The sequence below is a fragment of the Colletotrichum jinshuiense genome, chromosome 3 (assembly GCF_051148585.1).
Source record: "Colletotrichum jinshuiense chromosome 3, complete sequence".
NCBI classification, from domain to species: Eukaryota; Fungi; Ascomycota; class Sordariomycetes; order Glomerellales; family Glomerellaceae; genus Colletotrichum; species Colletotrichum jinshuiense.
This window is the reverse complement of record NC_139310.1, coordinates 661,492-676,814: the sequence shown is the minus strand read 5'-3', so window position 1 is coordinate 676,814 and position 15,323 is coordinate 661,492. Positions and strand designations below refer to the sequence as shown.

General features: G+C 48.8%; 6 protein-coding genes across 6 annotated transcripts; 2 read left to right on the top strand and 4 right to left on the bottom strand.

The window, feature by feature from the left end:
* Nucleotides 1–415: 415 nt before the first annotated feature.
* EsH8_III_000195 (Alpha/Beta hydrolase protein) lies at nucleotides 416–1,804 on the bottom strand (the record flags this gene model as incomplete). The annotated part of the gene is made up of 4 exons (XM_083261920.1): nucleotides 416–508; nucleotides 574–853; nucleotides 914–1,103; nucleotides 1,153–1,804. 4 exons carry the CDS (start codon nucleotides 1,802–1,804, stop codon nucleotides 416–418), a joined length of 1,215 nt encoding a protein of 404 aa, XP_083122407.1.
* A 2,248-nt stretch (nucleotides 1,805–4,052) lies between these two features.
* EsH8_III_000194 (chondroitin AC/alginate lyase) lies at nucleotides 4,053–5,312 on the top strand (the record flags this gene model as incomplete). Its single annotated transcript, XM_083261919.1, has 2 exons — nucleotides 4,053–4,960; nucleotides 5,012–5,312. The coding sequence occupies 2 exons, from the start codon at nucleotides 4,053–4,055 to the stop codon at nucleotides 5,310–5,312; spliced, it is 1,209 nt and encodes a 402-aa protein (XP_083122406.1).
* A 390-nt stretch (nucleotides 5,313–5,702) lies between these two features.
* EsH8_III_000193 (chondroitin AC/alginate lyase) lies at nucleotides 5,703–7,029 on the bottom strand (the record flags this gene model as incomplete). The annotated part of the gene is made up of 3 exons (XM_083261918.1): nucleotides 5,703–6,091; nucleotides 6,142–6,964; nucleotides 7,024–7,029. The coding sequence occupies 3 exons, from the start codon at nucleotides 7,027–7,029 to the stop codon at nucleotides 5,703–5,705; spliced, it is 1,218 nt and encodes a 405-aa protein (XP_083122405.1).
* A 1,757-nt stretch (nucleotides 7,030–8,786) lies between these two features.
* EsH8_III_000192 (uncharacterized protein) lies at nucleotides 8,787–10,136 on the bottom strand (the record flags this gene model as incomplete). The annotated part of the gene is made up of 1 exon (XM_083261917.1): nucleotides 8,787–10,136. The coding sequence occupies one exon, from the start codon at nucleotides 10,134–10,136 to the stop codon at nucleotides 8,787–8,789; it is 1,350 nt and encodes a 449-aa protein (XP_083122404.1).
* Nucleotides 10,137–11,106: 970 nt separating this feature from the next.
* Nucleotides 11,107–13,225, top strand: EsH8_III_000191 (Zn(II)2Cys6 transcription factor domain-containing protein; the record flags this gene model as incomplete). The annotated part of the gene is made up of 7 exons (XM_083261916.1): nucleotides 11,107–11,191; nucleotides 11,253–11,272; nucleotides 11,337–11,420; nucleotides 11,511–11,821; nucleotides 11,893–12,295; nucleotides 12,358–12,925; nucleotides 12,981–13,225. 7 exons carry the CDS (start codon nucleotides 11,107–11,109, stop codon nucleotides 13,223–13,225), a joined length of 1,716 nt encoding a protein of 571 aa, XP_083122403.1.
* Nucleotides 13,226–13,574: 349 nt separating this feature from the next.
* EsH8_III_000190 (glucosamine-6-phosphate deaminase) lies at nucleotides 13,575–14,522 on the bottom strand (the record flags this gene model as incomplete). The annotated part of the gene is made up of 4 exons (XM_083261915.1): nucleotides 13,575–13,769; nucleotides 13,826–13,999; nucleotides 14,062–14,440; nucleotides 14,503–14,522. 4 exons carry the CDS (start codon nucleotides 14,520–14,522, stop codon nucleotides 13,575–13,577), a joined length of 768 nt encoding a protein of 255 aa, XP_083122402.1.
* Nucleotides 14,523–15,323: the final 801 nt, after the last annotated feature.

Genomic DNA, 15,323 nt, shown 5'->3' with positions numbered 1-15,323 from the left:
GTGAATATTTACATACACCAAAGAGATCGTGACTGAATTGAGTGTATGAACACTGTTGGGAGCGAGTGTATTTCTTTGAATTTGCGTTTAAAAATTAGCGGGCTGGTATCGGATTCGGACAGGCGCAAAGGGAAAGGAAAGTGGTTTGCATTCGCCTGCCCAAATTTCAGAAGAACCACAGGGGTTGTGGCACCGGTATAAGCCGGCATGTACCAATTTGCATTGGGAGCAGGTCAGTCTTTACCATTTAGCTTACAGATAGTTGTGGCTATTAAATCGCTGTGTGAATTATCACCTCCGGTCTATTGCGAAGTCACACATCTTGACAGACAGCTCCCTGCGTCACTTAATCGCCCTTGTATGGGATTTTATTGAGACTTGCTCGTTCCCTAATTTTTTGTAGTTTCTCCAGAGTTTAGGTTTCGACTGTCGATTTCCAGGATTCCACAAAGTCTTCAACATCTTGCAGAAAGATTTCAGGCTGCTCAAGCGCAGCGAAATGCCCCCCCTTAAAAGTGTAGTCAGCATTCATTTGAACCATCACACAAACAATCAGAATACTGAACATCGTACCTTTTCGTGCGCTCTAAAGAAAGTCAGGTTCGGGTACATCTTCTCTGCCCAAGCCTTGGGTGTAAAGCTGATTTCTTTGGGAAAGAGCGAATATCCCAATGGCGTCTCTTTCGACATTGAAAGAAATTTCCCAGTGGATGCGGCTTGAAGCAACCCGCGATACGGGTAGACACTCCTGGGGAAGGTGGATGTAAACCAGTACAAGCTGACCAATTCAAGGATGAGCTCCAGTTGAAGTGGATGAGACGAGTCTACCCACTCCAAGTACTTCTCGCCGATCCTACATTTTCTCAGTATTGGCGACAAATCGTCTTTGATAAACTAGAATCTTCAAACTCACCAAGCCAGTAAGGAGAGTGGGCTCGCAGACAATACCAATCCAATGGTTGCGGGTCGCATTCCGTGTTCCATGGCATATGACCTTCCAGTTGTATTAAAAGTCGTCATGCGCTCCATATGCTGGAGCTCCTGCTGAGTGAGCAAATTGGTATCGCCAGTGTTGTCCCCAGGGGCAGGTGTGAGCAGGTTTACTGTGATTTGGTCAATCATCATTCCGATTCTGAATACGGGGGGTCTCACAGTGAATTGCCTTGCACTCCTTAAAGGTAGCAGACATGATTCTGGCCAAGAAGCTCCCAACATCACCTCCTTGAGCCACGTATCCTCCACCAAATCCGAGGTCCAACATCAACTGGTGAAGGGCATGCGCCACATGATCTACCTTCGTCTCCTTATCGAGTGGAATGGAGCCGGAAGAAAGTCCGTAGCCTGGTAACGATGGTACTATGACGTGATATGGCAAGGTATCCGGATTGTACTTCCCCACAAGCAGATTGAGCATCGGCAAAAATTCGAGAAAAGACCCGGGCCAGCCATGCATAAAGATGATGGGGAGAGCATCCTTTCTGTTTGAAAAGAGGGCGGCGAAGTGTACGTCCACCGTTCCAAGATCCGGACTGTCAACCTTGGCTTTAAAGTTGGGGAATGTGTTGATGTGGTCTTCCTGCTTGCGCCAGTCAAACTTCAGCCACGCAGCTTTGGCATCAGTGAGCCATTTCTGTGAGACGCCAAAGCGGCCGTCCTCTTGCTTGTTGTACCATGTCTCGGGGCCAATTTTCGATAATTTCAGCAGTTGTTTGAACTCCTCCAAATCTTGATCCGGCACTCGTAGGGTGAACTTCTCGGGGACCTTGAGAACTCCGGCAGGGTAGTTTCCGAATTTGTGGGCCATGGTAGAAGAAGAGCTAGTAGGAGATGTATAATTTGCGCGTGATGTGGAAAGGAAAATTGATAGAAAATGTGAGAAGTATAGATGGACGTCTGCGAGCTACTTAAGAAGCCTAAATCGTGGGCGCCATCAAGAATATCGGGGCGGGCGGGCACCCGAATTCCCCGCATTGGAAACTCCGCAGGTCCCGGTGGTAGAACTAAATATGCCGACTATTATTGGATCGTCAGTCCCAAAGTCCGCGGCGCAACAAAATGAAGACACCTCGGTAAAGCGGAGTGGACGGCCAGCGCCAAGTCCGAAAACGTCGGGAAAATATACCCAAACCTACATATTGCAGCTCGCTTGGACCTCTTAGAGGCACTTACGTGTTCGGCCGATGAACACCCTCGTATAACGGTGGAGCATAACGAGTAATCAAAAAACCCTGAGTTACAAACCATGTTTTCTGTTGATGTATCTATTCCTTTGCTTGCTGATAAACGGGTACGTTGTTACCCACTCTGAATTTTTGTATAGATAATCATTAACCTCGTCTTCTGATCTCTTCTTGCTGTATTCTTTGGAAAATAGCTGATATATGGATTCATAGGTTCGCTGAATCGTCTTTCCGCCTCTAGCTTGAATGGGAGTTTTACCAAGCCTGCGATAGCTTTTCTGTTTTGGATTAATTATAGTAGTCAAAACGTATCATTTCTTATTGTGTCTTTGTGTTGACCTACCTCGACTCAAGGTACATAGGCGCACCAAACTTGCCACTCTTCGGACCAGATTGAATAGACGATTGGTTCCAAATTTTAGATATCGCTATCGTAGGTCCCTATTCAGGTATCTTGATGACAATTATCAGTATCATATTCAGAGGATAGGAGATCAAATTCAATCCTGTAGAATGGCTTTACGGTATAACTCAAATGGCATTTGTCAGCGGCCCAACACTTCAATACTAGGATCAGCGGAATAGCAGCGTGTACTCAAAGACAGGATTGAGGGTCGAGGGTGTCGCCAGGACGGATATAAGAAGGCCGGACAGCCCCAACACTAGAAGGGTGGCGGGGGTAGCAGATGTCAGTGATAGTCATACACAATACCTACCTTCGAGGACCCCCTACCGAGCCCTCCACTCTCCTTTCAATATTTCTGACAGCTTTAATGTTTGTCATTTCACCGTCGAAGTATGTAGCGCCTGCATAGCGTAGTCCATAAATTCAAAGGTGCTCCCAACTCCCGGCCTCCTGGTTGATGTGTAGTATAATTTTATACGCCCCACTCGATTCGAGCCACAATCCAACTGTATAAACACTTTTATCAATGGTGCTACTAGATTCCGTTCAACCTACGTAGTATATTGCGTCTAAATGCATTTAGTTAATATCTAAATTTTCTTGCTAGGTTCATCCAGCACGCCAATTAAGTGATAGGCAAAAAACATAACTGCATAGAAAAACGCCACAACACTACACTTCGATTTGGGGTTTGTCATTCCCTCTGGCTCTAGCCAACCCTATCAACTGCCAGGGCGAGAATCAGGAAAGAAGGAGCATAGCCTGGCCATGGCATGAATAGCAGGGGCCTGGTCATTCTAGTGGCATTGGCGTGCTATTGTCAATTTGTTCAACCTAGATTAATATTTCCTTGACGGATGTCAGCATCGCCCTAGGCCGCGATAAGGTATTACTCTTGGAAAAGTGGCATTCACCCCAGTTTACTGTTTTGGAATGACAGCGGCAGAAATCTTATTCCGGGTTAAATTCCGGCGTCGATCCCGGTCGTCGTTGCAATTTTTGAAGTGGCGTGGGATCGGCAACAGGCTTGCTCGGTAGTGCATCTATCCCCCGCACATTATACCCTGGTTCTCAACTGGCGCACCCCTTAAATCTCGTATAATTGCGGAAACAAGGGCTTCGAATGGCCTAGTCAGGGGCATATCATAACTCTCATGGCCTTTTCCATTCAAAAAGCCATGGCCATGTTCGCGTTCGTAGTCGTCCTCCTGGCTGATTCCGGTCGGGAGAAGTCTCGGGCGGAGCTGAAATTACCCAGTGCATCCCTATCATTTCTCAGACCCAAGAAACGTAGAGAGCTTCGAGGTTGAAAAATTGGTATAACACTCTCACGATGACCTAGGCTTTATTTCTTAGAAGCCTACACTCGTTCACTACAGACGCTGTTGTCGCATTGCGGCAGTTTCAAATATCACTCCTACTTATTGAGAGGTAACTCACATCCAAGCAATTTTGCCACCACCAAGATGAAGTTCTCCGATCGGACTATGATGCTCTCGTGGGCCACCTTCTGGGTGTCTTTGGCGAGCGCATCGTGCTCCACTTCCCCGAAAGTCTTTCAACATCCAGGTCTTTTGCACACAGCCAAAGATTTTGAACGGATTACAAACTACGTCGACACGAACCGTGAGCCATGGACGGCTGGGTGGAATAAGCTTGCAGCTCGGGCCAATGCGGATTATATTCCGAATCCCAAGGAGACCGTGTGCCGCGGTGGTGCCGGTCGCGAATGCAATCCAGAGAACTACCCTTCTCTTTTCCGCGACGCGGCTGCCGCCTACACCAACGCTGTCCACTGGAAGATTACCGGCGACGAGACACACGCAAATGCATCAGCCCGTATTCTCGACGCTTGGAGCAGCTCGCTCAAGTACATCAATGGCTCTTCGGACAAGTTTTTGGCGAGCGGCATATACGGTTACCAACTCGCCAACGCGGCCGAGATCCTTCGAGATTGGTCCGAATGGAACGGACTGCCCGCAGTAGCTGAAATGCTGGAAAGAGTATTTTACCCGATGAACCATAACTTCCTAGTCAACCACAACGGCGCCGTTATCGATCACTACTGGGCGAACTGGGACCTGGCCAATATGTGCACCATGCAAGCCATCGGGATCTTGACGGATAACACCACCATGTACGACGAGGCGGTCAACTACTTCAAAAACGGCGCAGGCAACGGTGCCATCGAAAACGCCATTTGGGAATTGCACAACGAGCCAGGTTCGGAAAAGGTCCTAGGGCAGGGCCAAGAGGCCGGGCGTGACCAAGGGCACTCGGTTCTAGATTTTGCTTTCCTCGGAGTCTTTGCACAACAATCTTATAACCAAGGCGACGACTTATTTTCCTACCTTGACAACAGAATTCTGGCAGGGTAAGCTAAGTGTTCTACCAGACGTTGAGCGGTTAACTGACAAAAGACAAGATCGGAATACGTTGCGAAGTATAACCTTGGATACGATGTCCCCTTTACCGCATTTACCAACAGTCACGGCACTGCAGACGTCATCAGCGAGGCGTCGCGTGGGGTGATTAAGCCTATTTGGGAGCTTCTTTACAATCATTATGGAGTTATCAAGGGTCTGAATGCGTCTTGGACTGAGCAGATGCGCGACCTTGTGGTTGACGATGCTGGAGGAGCGGAAGGCGGAGGCGGAGACTACGGCCCAAATAGCGGCGGGTATGACCAGCTAGGATTTGGAACTCTCCTTTACAGGCTCGAGTAGGCTCTGTTAAATGTTGCGGTCAGGCCTCAGTGTCCGTGTGTTTTACTCTCTTTGACACTTCTTGTTTATAGCACCTTACTGATGCGGAATTTGATTCTCCTTATGATGCCGATCTGCACTCTCACCAATTCGATACTTTTTTCACTCTTTCACATATCTGCAGTACTGGCCAGATTATGGCCAAATTGCAAGCCGCTATATCAATCGAAGTTGACAAGTATCACGTCTTCCTCCTCTTAATTTCCCTCTAGTCTCTTGAGTCACTATCACCTCAAGTCAAGCACCTCATAAACAGCGGCCAACTATGCATTTGAATCTGGACAATTCTTGTCTAGGGCATTTTACTATGGTATGAAGCATGATAATATGATTCAACATGGTCTATTGACCTCAATAGGCCCAGATCAAGCCTCCCCAACTCGGATGATCAGACCCCGTCAGACGACCCTCGGGTCCTACAGTCGTTTTCGCCTTATCTGTCCAAGGAGCCTCCAATCCCCTCTTCACCAAATATTGGTAGTAGATAATGTCCCACATTGGGTTTGAGGCAGTTACACCTCTTTTGTCTTGGGAGATTGCAGCCCAAGGCCCGTTGACGAGCACTGCCTCGCACCGGTACCACTTTGGATCATATGCAACCGTCTGGTTCAAGTTGAACTTCGCCGTGTATTCCGCACCCTTTAGAAGGAGGTTGTCGCCCTGGCTATATAGATCAGAACCCTGACTTTGAGCTACCCGTGCGGCCTGGGCAGCCCAGCCAATTCCCGTCATGGCATGGCCTGGCTAATGTCAGTCCTCTGTATTACCCAAAAATTCAGGAGAGACTTACTCTGGTCGCGACCAGACTCGGAATTTTGGCCTGTTTCCGGCTCAAACATGGAGTACAGCCCGGCACAAGGGTTGTTTAGGTATTCGTTCACGGCGTAATTGTACAGGGTCACGTCGTCCAAGTAGACTGCGAAACTGAGAAGGGCTTTGATGCTAGCCATGCCGTAGTTTGCTTGGCCAATAGGGATCGACTGGCGTGAGAAGAGCCAATACAGCTGGATGCTGAAGCCAGAGCCGCCTTGCCAGCGCGCTCCGGCTTCCTTCCAATTCCCCTCCCAACGCATGATCTCTGCAGCATTGACGAAGAGGTCGCCCTCCAGGCCGATGAGAAGGGACCGATCCGTACCGATGATGTCTACCAGGGCAGAGCCCCAGCCGTCCAAAATTGTCGTACTGCGGTTCCAGTGTGCGTCGTCACGAGTGATGTACCACATGAGGGCGTTCTGCCACGCCGCTCGAGAGTCGGAGGTGAAAGAAGAGTAGTTGCTGACGCTGCCGCGCGAAATCACAGCCTTCGGTCCCTTCATCTCGTATGTTGCCTGGCTGTAGCTGTCCTTGCTGAAGTCCTCGTATGTCGACGCCCAGGGATCTCTACCTTCGAGAACTCCATTTCGGATGCGCTCGAGATCCTCGTGCGTGTGCCAGATTCCGGGGTGGACAAACTCGCTGGGCCGGCTTTTGAGGAACTTGGAGATGTCGCCCGCTGGATACGAGGGCATCAGCGAGTAGACCGGGCCAAATACTCCCGGTATGTCGGCGACAGTAGCGAGGCAAGAATACGGCAATAGGACCACCAAAGGTAGGCCTAATATTGAGAGAGAGCGCTGTAGAGGTATGGGTTCAATACCGAAAGAAATCCATGTGGATAATTGGGATAGCTTACCTTCATTTTGCGAATCCAACAACATCCAGAGGCAGAAACAGATGTTGGATGATGAATGCAGACGCTCGAAAATTTTGGACCTCACATCAAGTCACCGCTAGAATCTACACGGGCTCTCATAATATCAGGATGTGTGCTCTTCAAGTCCCCCATTGTCGATCGTCGGGGACGGGGTAGGTTTCGGGCCGGAGCAGCACATCAGCTGCTGCCAGCTTAGGGGTTTCCTTTGACGGACCTAAACTCCGAGAGAAGGTGAGGGGAATGCAAGCATGCGGCGGGGTATCAATGCGGGGAAGTCTCTTCACCATTTTGTGGATTGGGAACGATGACCCGAACAACGTGATGGTGTCGAATGTCTTCGCGAGAAATGGCGTCGGCGGAGCATCCGCCGGAGTTTGTCATTTCCACTACCGGAAATGACTCCGAGCCTTGAATGTCGGGTTTCACTGCGAATGCCGTCCTGGCAAAATTCATTTACAGGCAGGGGGATTCTTCATACGCCTGCCAGAAAAGCTCTAATTAGGTACGATGTGACATGGTCTTGTTTGCGTTAAGAACGAGAGCCATGGGGCTGGCCTAGAAACTCGCGAGTTCAACGTCCGCTAAAGTGGCAGAAAACAGGCCGCCACTTAATTTGTTAGTGTGTTCTGTGGGGAAACTGATTAGTCAGGAATGGCTTATCCAAGCCAGTGGTCTGAGCCACCAGTGATAAGTGGATCGGTTGGCAGCTTCCTCCAACAACAAGCATCGGTTGTGTAGTGTAGTGGTTATCACTCCAGATTTTGATCGTATCAACACTTCTGGTAACCCCGGTTCGAACCCGGGCACGACCTCATTACTTTTGCATTTTTCTCACACCCACATGACCTACGCCATGTGCCTAGTGTTTTAATCGATTCTATCTTTAAAGAAGATCTCATCACAGCCTTGGTAGCACGTGTACATTTCTGATGCTCTCGCGACCCTTTTTTTCGATCGCTTTAATAGTGCGCTAACGTTAAGTCCTATGGGCGCTTTCAGAGAGCTAAACTTATATCGAGACGTGCAACGCCTTTGGGCAGCAAGAACCTAATGCACTGCAATTGTGTTTGATAATAAAAAGAAATCCTTTTCAAATAGCAAAGATGAATACCAAACCTCACAATCGGTAATAGGGATTTTCTGGCTAATGTGGCCCTATTACGACGATAAGGATGATGGTGATATCTCTCGGTCGCTGCCTTCAGGATAAATTAAACCCTGTGTTGTGCCCCTAGATACTAGCCACCCGTTTCTCTACATAAATGCATGCTTGCCCAGTCCAGGATACTGGCCAGGCTTGTTCACACTGCTCGGGATATCAACAACTCTCCGATCGTTATAGTTGCCGCTTCTGGGGTGGCTAGGGCCCTCAAGTAACCATTGCAAGAGAATCTATTGCGATTGTTAGGAACGGAATCGTGCAATCTTGGGCAAGTGATCGGTTATCCAGACATGAGGAACGGCGGATCGAGTTCGATTGTGCCGCGCTCTATGTATTATCGCTGAGAATAGTATCGTTTCTGAGTGTCAAGTTTGAGGTTTGACTCAAAGGCAAAGGTAATAGTTGCGCGAGCGTGAATTGCTTGGTCAGGCTTGATAAAGCGTTACGAAATAAATGCGGTATAGTAAAATCTACTTTGCTCTCATCTCTTTGCAAAAGGTTTCTTATCAGGTGCCACACATACTTATTACTATCACAAGGTTGTCGTAATGTACTAATTTGAATGAGCCGGTGGGATGCGTTACGTCCTAGCGGCCCATGCAATTAATGCAGCTCCAACGCCACTCCCATCTGTCGCCATACCAATTCTAATACGGCGTTCGCCAATATCCCCAATTTCCGGAATCTCCTTGAGAGCCTCTTTAATATTTCTTTCAAAATTGGGGAAATGCTCAATCAAGGAACCATCGACACCAATGTCAATGACCTCCTCGCTCTCGAGGAAACTAGCTTCTTGGCCTGACAGATTGTAGAGTGCTCCCAGAGACCCTTTTGTTGGAACCGTAATCCGGATCTTGAGGTGAAGCCACCTGGCGAGAAGCGTGCATAGACTATGAACACCGTAAAGAATCGGCTTCAGTATGTTAAGTCCTAAATTCCAAGAAGACGCATCAGGCTTGGCGGTAATATTGTATCCAGTCCTGGCAGATTGCAAGACAACTCCCGCAATTGCGACCGACGACAGTCTTGCTGACCTACGGCCAATGGCCTCCGAGAGTATTTGGATCGCTTTCGCGTCATTGATAGACACATCGGTAGCATTGAACACTCTGGATATCTCCTCGCGTGCATTACATAATGTCGGAGTAGAGTCTTTGACAACTGCAGACAACAATGCGCTATCAATGCTGTCAGGCATGTAGATCAGGGAGTCCTCGGGAAGCTTGAGACTGAGCAAACCCGGTCTTGACTGGATTAGGTGGATGAGAATTCGTCTTAGAAGCTCCCCCAGGTACATGCCTGATATCCGCTTCTCGAAATGCTGATCATCTGGGTTGACGGAGTCCCGATCCAGCTCCCGATCGAATCGAGTTGTGGGTAATACTTCAAGTTTGCCGTCAAAGCCGCCCCATTCTGTGTTGAGCGCCATCATTGCAGTCGGTGCCGAGTTTGAAAACTCTTTTCGAGAGTGCAGCTTCGTGATTCGTGATATTCGCTCCATGTAGGCACCGTTGGTCCCCGTTCCGAAGATGGCGCCAACAACGGTGCTGGATCGCCCGGGAGAGGTGTAAGCCCTGGCAGCTAACGTGCCAACGGTATCATTTGCTAGGGCCGTTACTAGCAGAGGAAGTTGCTGCTCATCGAGGGCTTCTTGGAGCATGGCGCAGGGGTCGCGACCCACTGCATCAGCGATGTCAAATGATTTTGTCCAGTACATCAAAGTTCCCTTGTTAATGGCGTGCTGATCAAATGTGAAGCTGAAAGTGAATCCTAGGCTCTTGCAGTATTTCCGCCGTACCTCCTCGGTAACTCCATTCTCTTTGACGAGTTGCAGCCAGCCCTCAATGTCTGAAGGGTGGTGCTTCTCCATGAATCCCTTCGTTTGAAGGGCGATAAATCTGAACAGATCTTTGTAGGTTGGTGCGGACATGAGATGCCTTGGAATGCCAATCTTCGACTGAGTAAGAGAGTATGTGGAGTCGCCATGCAACTCAACAGAGCAGACCCTGAGGTTAGTACCCCCAAGGTCAATTGCCAAGCAAATGCCCTTTTCGGAACCATTTGGAAGTTTCGTTACAAATGATGGGATCTGGCACATGGAAGTGCCATCTTTCTGAAGTCCCTCATCTTGAAAATGTCAGTATGACAGGGTCAAGTGGATGTTGGTTTTGGTTGCACTTACTAAGCTGCTTCAAGAAGTGGGATGTTGCGCGGCGCACATCATCCGCAGGGAAATCGAATTCATGCGCAATGTCTCTTGCAGCGGCTACCAACTCCGGGCCCCGATCTTCAAGGCTGTTGGGAGACATTGATAGTCTAACTTCCGCAGTAAGCCTACAGTTGAAAGCAATGTTGGTAAGAAAACCAGGTTCATGGGTGCCAACACCTCTCAGCAGATTACCCGATCAAGTATCCAAATATCTGCGGCAAAGCATGGAACTTGCGCCGGAACATCAAACGTGCATCTAAAATGGCAGTACTCAGCAGGAAAAGGGCAATACGCCTGGGTTCATTGATTGCACTTGTTCAGAAGGCCATACCTTGGTGGTGGGTGATAGACCAACCCCCGGTAAATTCGGGCCGGGTGGACCGGGTGGACCGTCCCAAATTGCCTAGAAATCCCTCCAATGGCATTTCTGCGCTCTATCAGGCCACTAGGACCGGGTTTACAAGCAGCACGAGGGACCTGTATCCTCAAAAACCCCGGCGCCCCGGCTTACCCGGTGAACAAAAACTCAACCCCGATTCCATCTGTTCACCGGGCCCACGCTGAACATAGCACGAGTGGCTGAACCCGGCCAAAGTAAGCCGCACCTTTGGACGCTTTCGCAACATTGTCGCACGTAGCATTATTCTATCCTCAAAGTGGGACTTGCATACCAGTGCATGAGCAGGTCATAATGTCAATTCAAAGGGCGAGGGACGGAGCATCGGTGGAGGCTGCACCGGATGAGTCCGGTCCAGGCAAAGCCCGAAAAGCATGCGGTAAGCAATTCCACCTTCTCTGTACGCGGCTGTGGAGACTGACACATGTCCGTCTGTCCAGTCAACTGCAGAAGGCAGAAGGTATGACTGGTTGAGTGTTTCTGGCTATGGGTTCTCGACTCTGACGAGCTTCGCGTGTTTGCAGATGAAATGTAGAATCGAGAATGGGCCAACCTGTCGAAGATGCTTACGGGCAGGAGTGCCTTGCGTCTTTGTGCCCAGAGCGAACGTACGTGTATGCCCATCTATAATTTCCCTTTTCACAATGGGGAGGTTGCTCTGGTCCGAGAGCTTGAACCTGACGACGTAGGTGTTGTAGTCTGCATCTCACCGTGAAAGTATATCGCTTGCATCGATTCTCCAAGCGAACGAACAAACTTCGTCGTTCAATAACTCGGTCATCCTTCGTTTGAAGCGTCTAGAAGAGCATTTAGGCCTGCCGGTACTCAATAACTTGGAGGCGGCCGACTCGCCCACGTCCCCGGACATGACAGCATTTGAGCCCGAAACCCCTGGGGAAACCTCACTCGGCGCTCTTTGGAGTGCTGTTGCAATTCTCAGAAGAACATGTTCTTCAAATATTAGCTCTAACATTTGGGAGAAAAATATGATTAAGAGGCTGTGGTTGTCGTATGTGCTACTCCTTCCCCCATGTTGAGTAAGGGCCTACAGCGAGACTGCATCAGTTCTAACGTGTGAAGTTTCCACGAAACCATGCCGGGGCTCCACTTTCTCCCTACGAAGCAGACGTTCTCTTCGCCAAGGCCACTCATGCTGGCGTCGATGCTTTACTGTTCAAGCATTCGAGGATCGCCAGAAGTTGCAGTTCTGGCGCCGGACTACTTCAGCGTATTGTGTAGTGCCATCTCTCAGCTATGCATACCACAAAGCGAGGTTGGTCAAGCCCCGGATGATTCAGAATCAGCGGAAGAATGGGCTTTTCAAACAGTGCTTGGCATTATACTCGCCGGCCTTTTAAGGGAAGCTGTTGTAAAAGAGACGGGGGTCTGGATCTCACTTGCATACCGTCTCATCTTGGAGTACTGTCCCTCTAATGTGGATGAGCGATCTCGCGAGTGGCGACGTCTGTTCTCTGGTCTTCAGGTACATTTATTTCCTGATCGATATGGTTTTGACATTGGATTGCTAACATTTCTTTTGAAAAGATCGTCGACCTCGAGCACGCGTCAATTCATCTCTCTTGCCCGGTCATTCCTATTGAAGCGCCACTCCCTCGGCTCAAGATCCCCTTGCAGGATCAGCTCTATCGACTCTCGAGAATGATGCATACAGGTCTAACGCACTTCACTGGCAGAGGACTGCCGACGATATGGTCATGTTTTGAAGCTGAGCCCAGCATTATACAGAACACTTCTGTTTCGTTCAGTGGAGTCGACGGGGCTGTAATCCGCGACTGGGCACGCCAGCTGGACGACTGGCTTGTGGAGTTTAGTGACAAAGACTTTGAGTCAGAGCACGAAAAGAAGCTCGTGTTCCGGCAGTACATACTGCATCGACTACTTGTCTTGTCCATATACCATCCTGCCAGAGGCTGCAACCTCTTCTCAAACACAACTCCAAAAGAGCAGCATGAACTACTCGTTTCGGCTAGGGCCGCAGTCAAACTTCAGATATGCGACTCTTCGATATGGTCTAATTGGGACCTGGTGATGATTACCTGGGCTGCTCTCATTGTACTCCAGGGGGTTGACGGTGGTGTTGGTGAACCTGATGGTAAGCTTTCCGGGCATTTCTAAATATGAGTTCCACGCTAAAAATTAGTGAGTAGATCTAGAAAATGTTGGAGTTCATCTAAAGAAGCTCAAGGAGATGCACGAGCCGAAGCCGAGTCTACGTGGTATACTGGCTACACGGCTCGAGGAGAAGCTGCAAGGGCTACATACACCAGCGTCTGGGGACGCCGAGGTCTTTGAGCAAGAGATTAGGAATCTGGATAACTCTTGGTACATCTTTGATCAATCTAGTCTACAGGCAGGTTACGAATTATGGTCTTATGAGAACCAGGGAGGTTAGTTTACAATTTTACATATTATTTGGTAGTGATATTCTGTGAGCTTTAGCCACGTGCGGTATAGGTACAGTATAAATGAATCTAAATCCCAGTAAAACTAGAATAATAAGAAAAAGCAACATCCATACAGTGGAGGAGCCCAATGATAATTCGACTTATAGTGTACAACCTTTTCTGGGCACATCAGCTTCAAAATCATCAAGACATCATCATTCTGTAGATTTAAGCCACCTCTAGGAAGAAATCGGGTGATATCATTGTTTAATTCTACATGCAAGGTCGTGTATCAGGGCTGCTTCCTATTGTCCTCCCCTTCGATCTCTCTCTGCCTTCTCTAACCACTGGTTTCATCTAAATAACAGGCCATGATGAAATACGAGATGACATGTTATCCGGCGTCAACTCCACTAAGTGGTCCTCATCAAAGGCTTTTTTGCTGTCGGCTGGCGTTTGAGGAGGGCTAACCAATGATACTGTCCTTAGTCTCAGGGGAAGCTTTTGCTCAAAGCCTTTGCCCAGTCCAACCTTTTCAATACTCTTGAAATACTACAATTACAAAGAGTGAGCTAAGAATTCAAATCAAGAGATTACGATTCACGTACCTTGACTGTTTTCACTTGCAACTCCAAAGTCGCATCCTCATCTGCGACAATCATGGAATAGGGGTGCAGTTGAAGACACGACAGTGTCCACATGTGGTTGACGCCCCCTTCAATTGCTTTTTGCAGCGCAATGGACTTTGCTGCTCCGTTGACAATGATGACGACTTCTCTTGCCTGCCCAATGGGTGTCAGCTGGACTATGTTTCAACACGGTTGCAGACTTGTCTTCAACAAACCTCCATGACGGTCTGAACACCGACGGTCAAAGCCATTTGTGGGACCTTGTTCAAATCGCCGTCGAAAAAACGAGCATTGGCACGTATCGTGTCCATTGCTAGTGTCTTCACTCTCGTTCGAGAAGCGAGACTCGACCCCGGCTCGTTGAAAGCAATATGGCCGTCTGGGCCGACTCCGCCAAGGAAAAGGTCAATGCCGCCAGCTGCTTTGATCTTGTCCTCGTAGGCGGCGCACTCCGCGTCTAGATCCGGTGCATTTCCGTCAAGAATGTGAACATTTTCGGGCTTAATGTCCACATGCGAGAAGAAGTGGCGGAACATGAAGCTGTGGTATGACTCTGGGTGTGTTTGCGGCAAGCCGACATATTCATCCTTGGCACTGAAGTCAGAGGAAGACCAATTGAAGCGAACGATTCATGCGTTCTGTGTGTTACAACTCACCATGTTGAAGGTAATGACATTTTCAAAAGAAATGCGGCCAGCCTTGTATTCTGTAACCAAAATCTCGTAGATTTGAATAGGGCTGCTGCCTGTGGGAAGTCCAAGAACGAATGGGTTCTCTGGTGTGGGTTGAAAGGTCCTGATGCGATCTGAGCATTGTTAGAATATACTATTAACGAAGACTTATTATCGTTCAGAAGACAATGATGACTATTGCACATCACATTGGTTCAGTTACAACTCGTACCTAGGATATAATGTGCTACATGAGCGGATGCCGATCTACTATCGGGCCTGATAATGAGTCTCATCTTGAGTAGTTCACTATAAGAGTCCTTTATGCGTCAAATTGATGAGCTCTGGTAAGTATGGGGTACAAAGCAAGTAACAAGAAGTGTTCTCTTCAGTATGAGCAGAGACAGGGAGTGGATATTTCGCGTTGTGAAGACACAATCGATAATCAGGGTGTCCGGGGACCTTCAAATGTAAATGCACTTCCCAAAGTAAACTAACTACATAGTAGGAGAAACACTTCCTCGGCCATTTCTCCCGGTGCCGGTGTCAGGTTGCCGGCATCGCCGGTAGGTTGTGTCAAAGGGGGGGCTTTGGACCCGTCTTGGACCCCACGTGGCAGAACCCAAAGGTCCGGTAGATAGACGATTATGGCCGGGAAGAATACCGGAGAACTGGATTTCTCCATCCTAATAATCCAAGCACGCGTTCCAGCCATGCATGGTACCCTTGCCGTACTCCGGAGAAGCGGGATGGTTGCATGCGTCACAAGTGCATGTCACCTTCGATGGGGCTTTCAGTTAACTCGA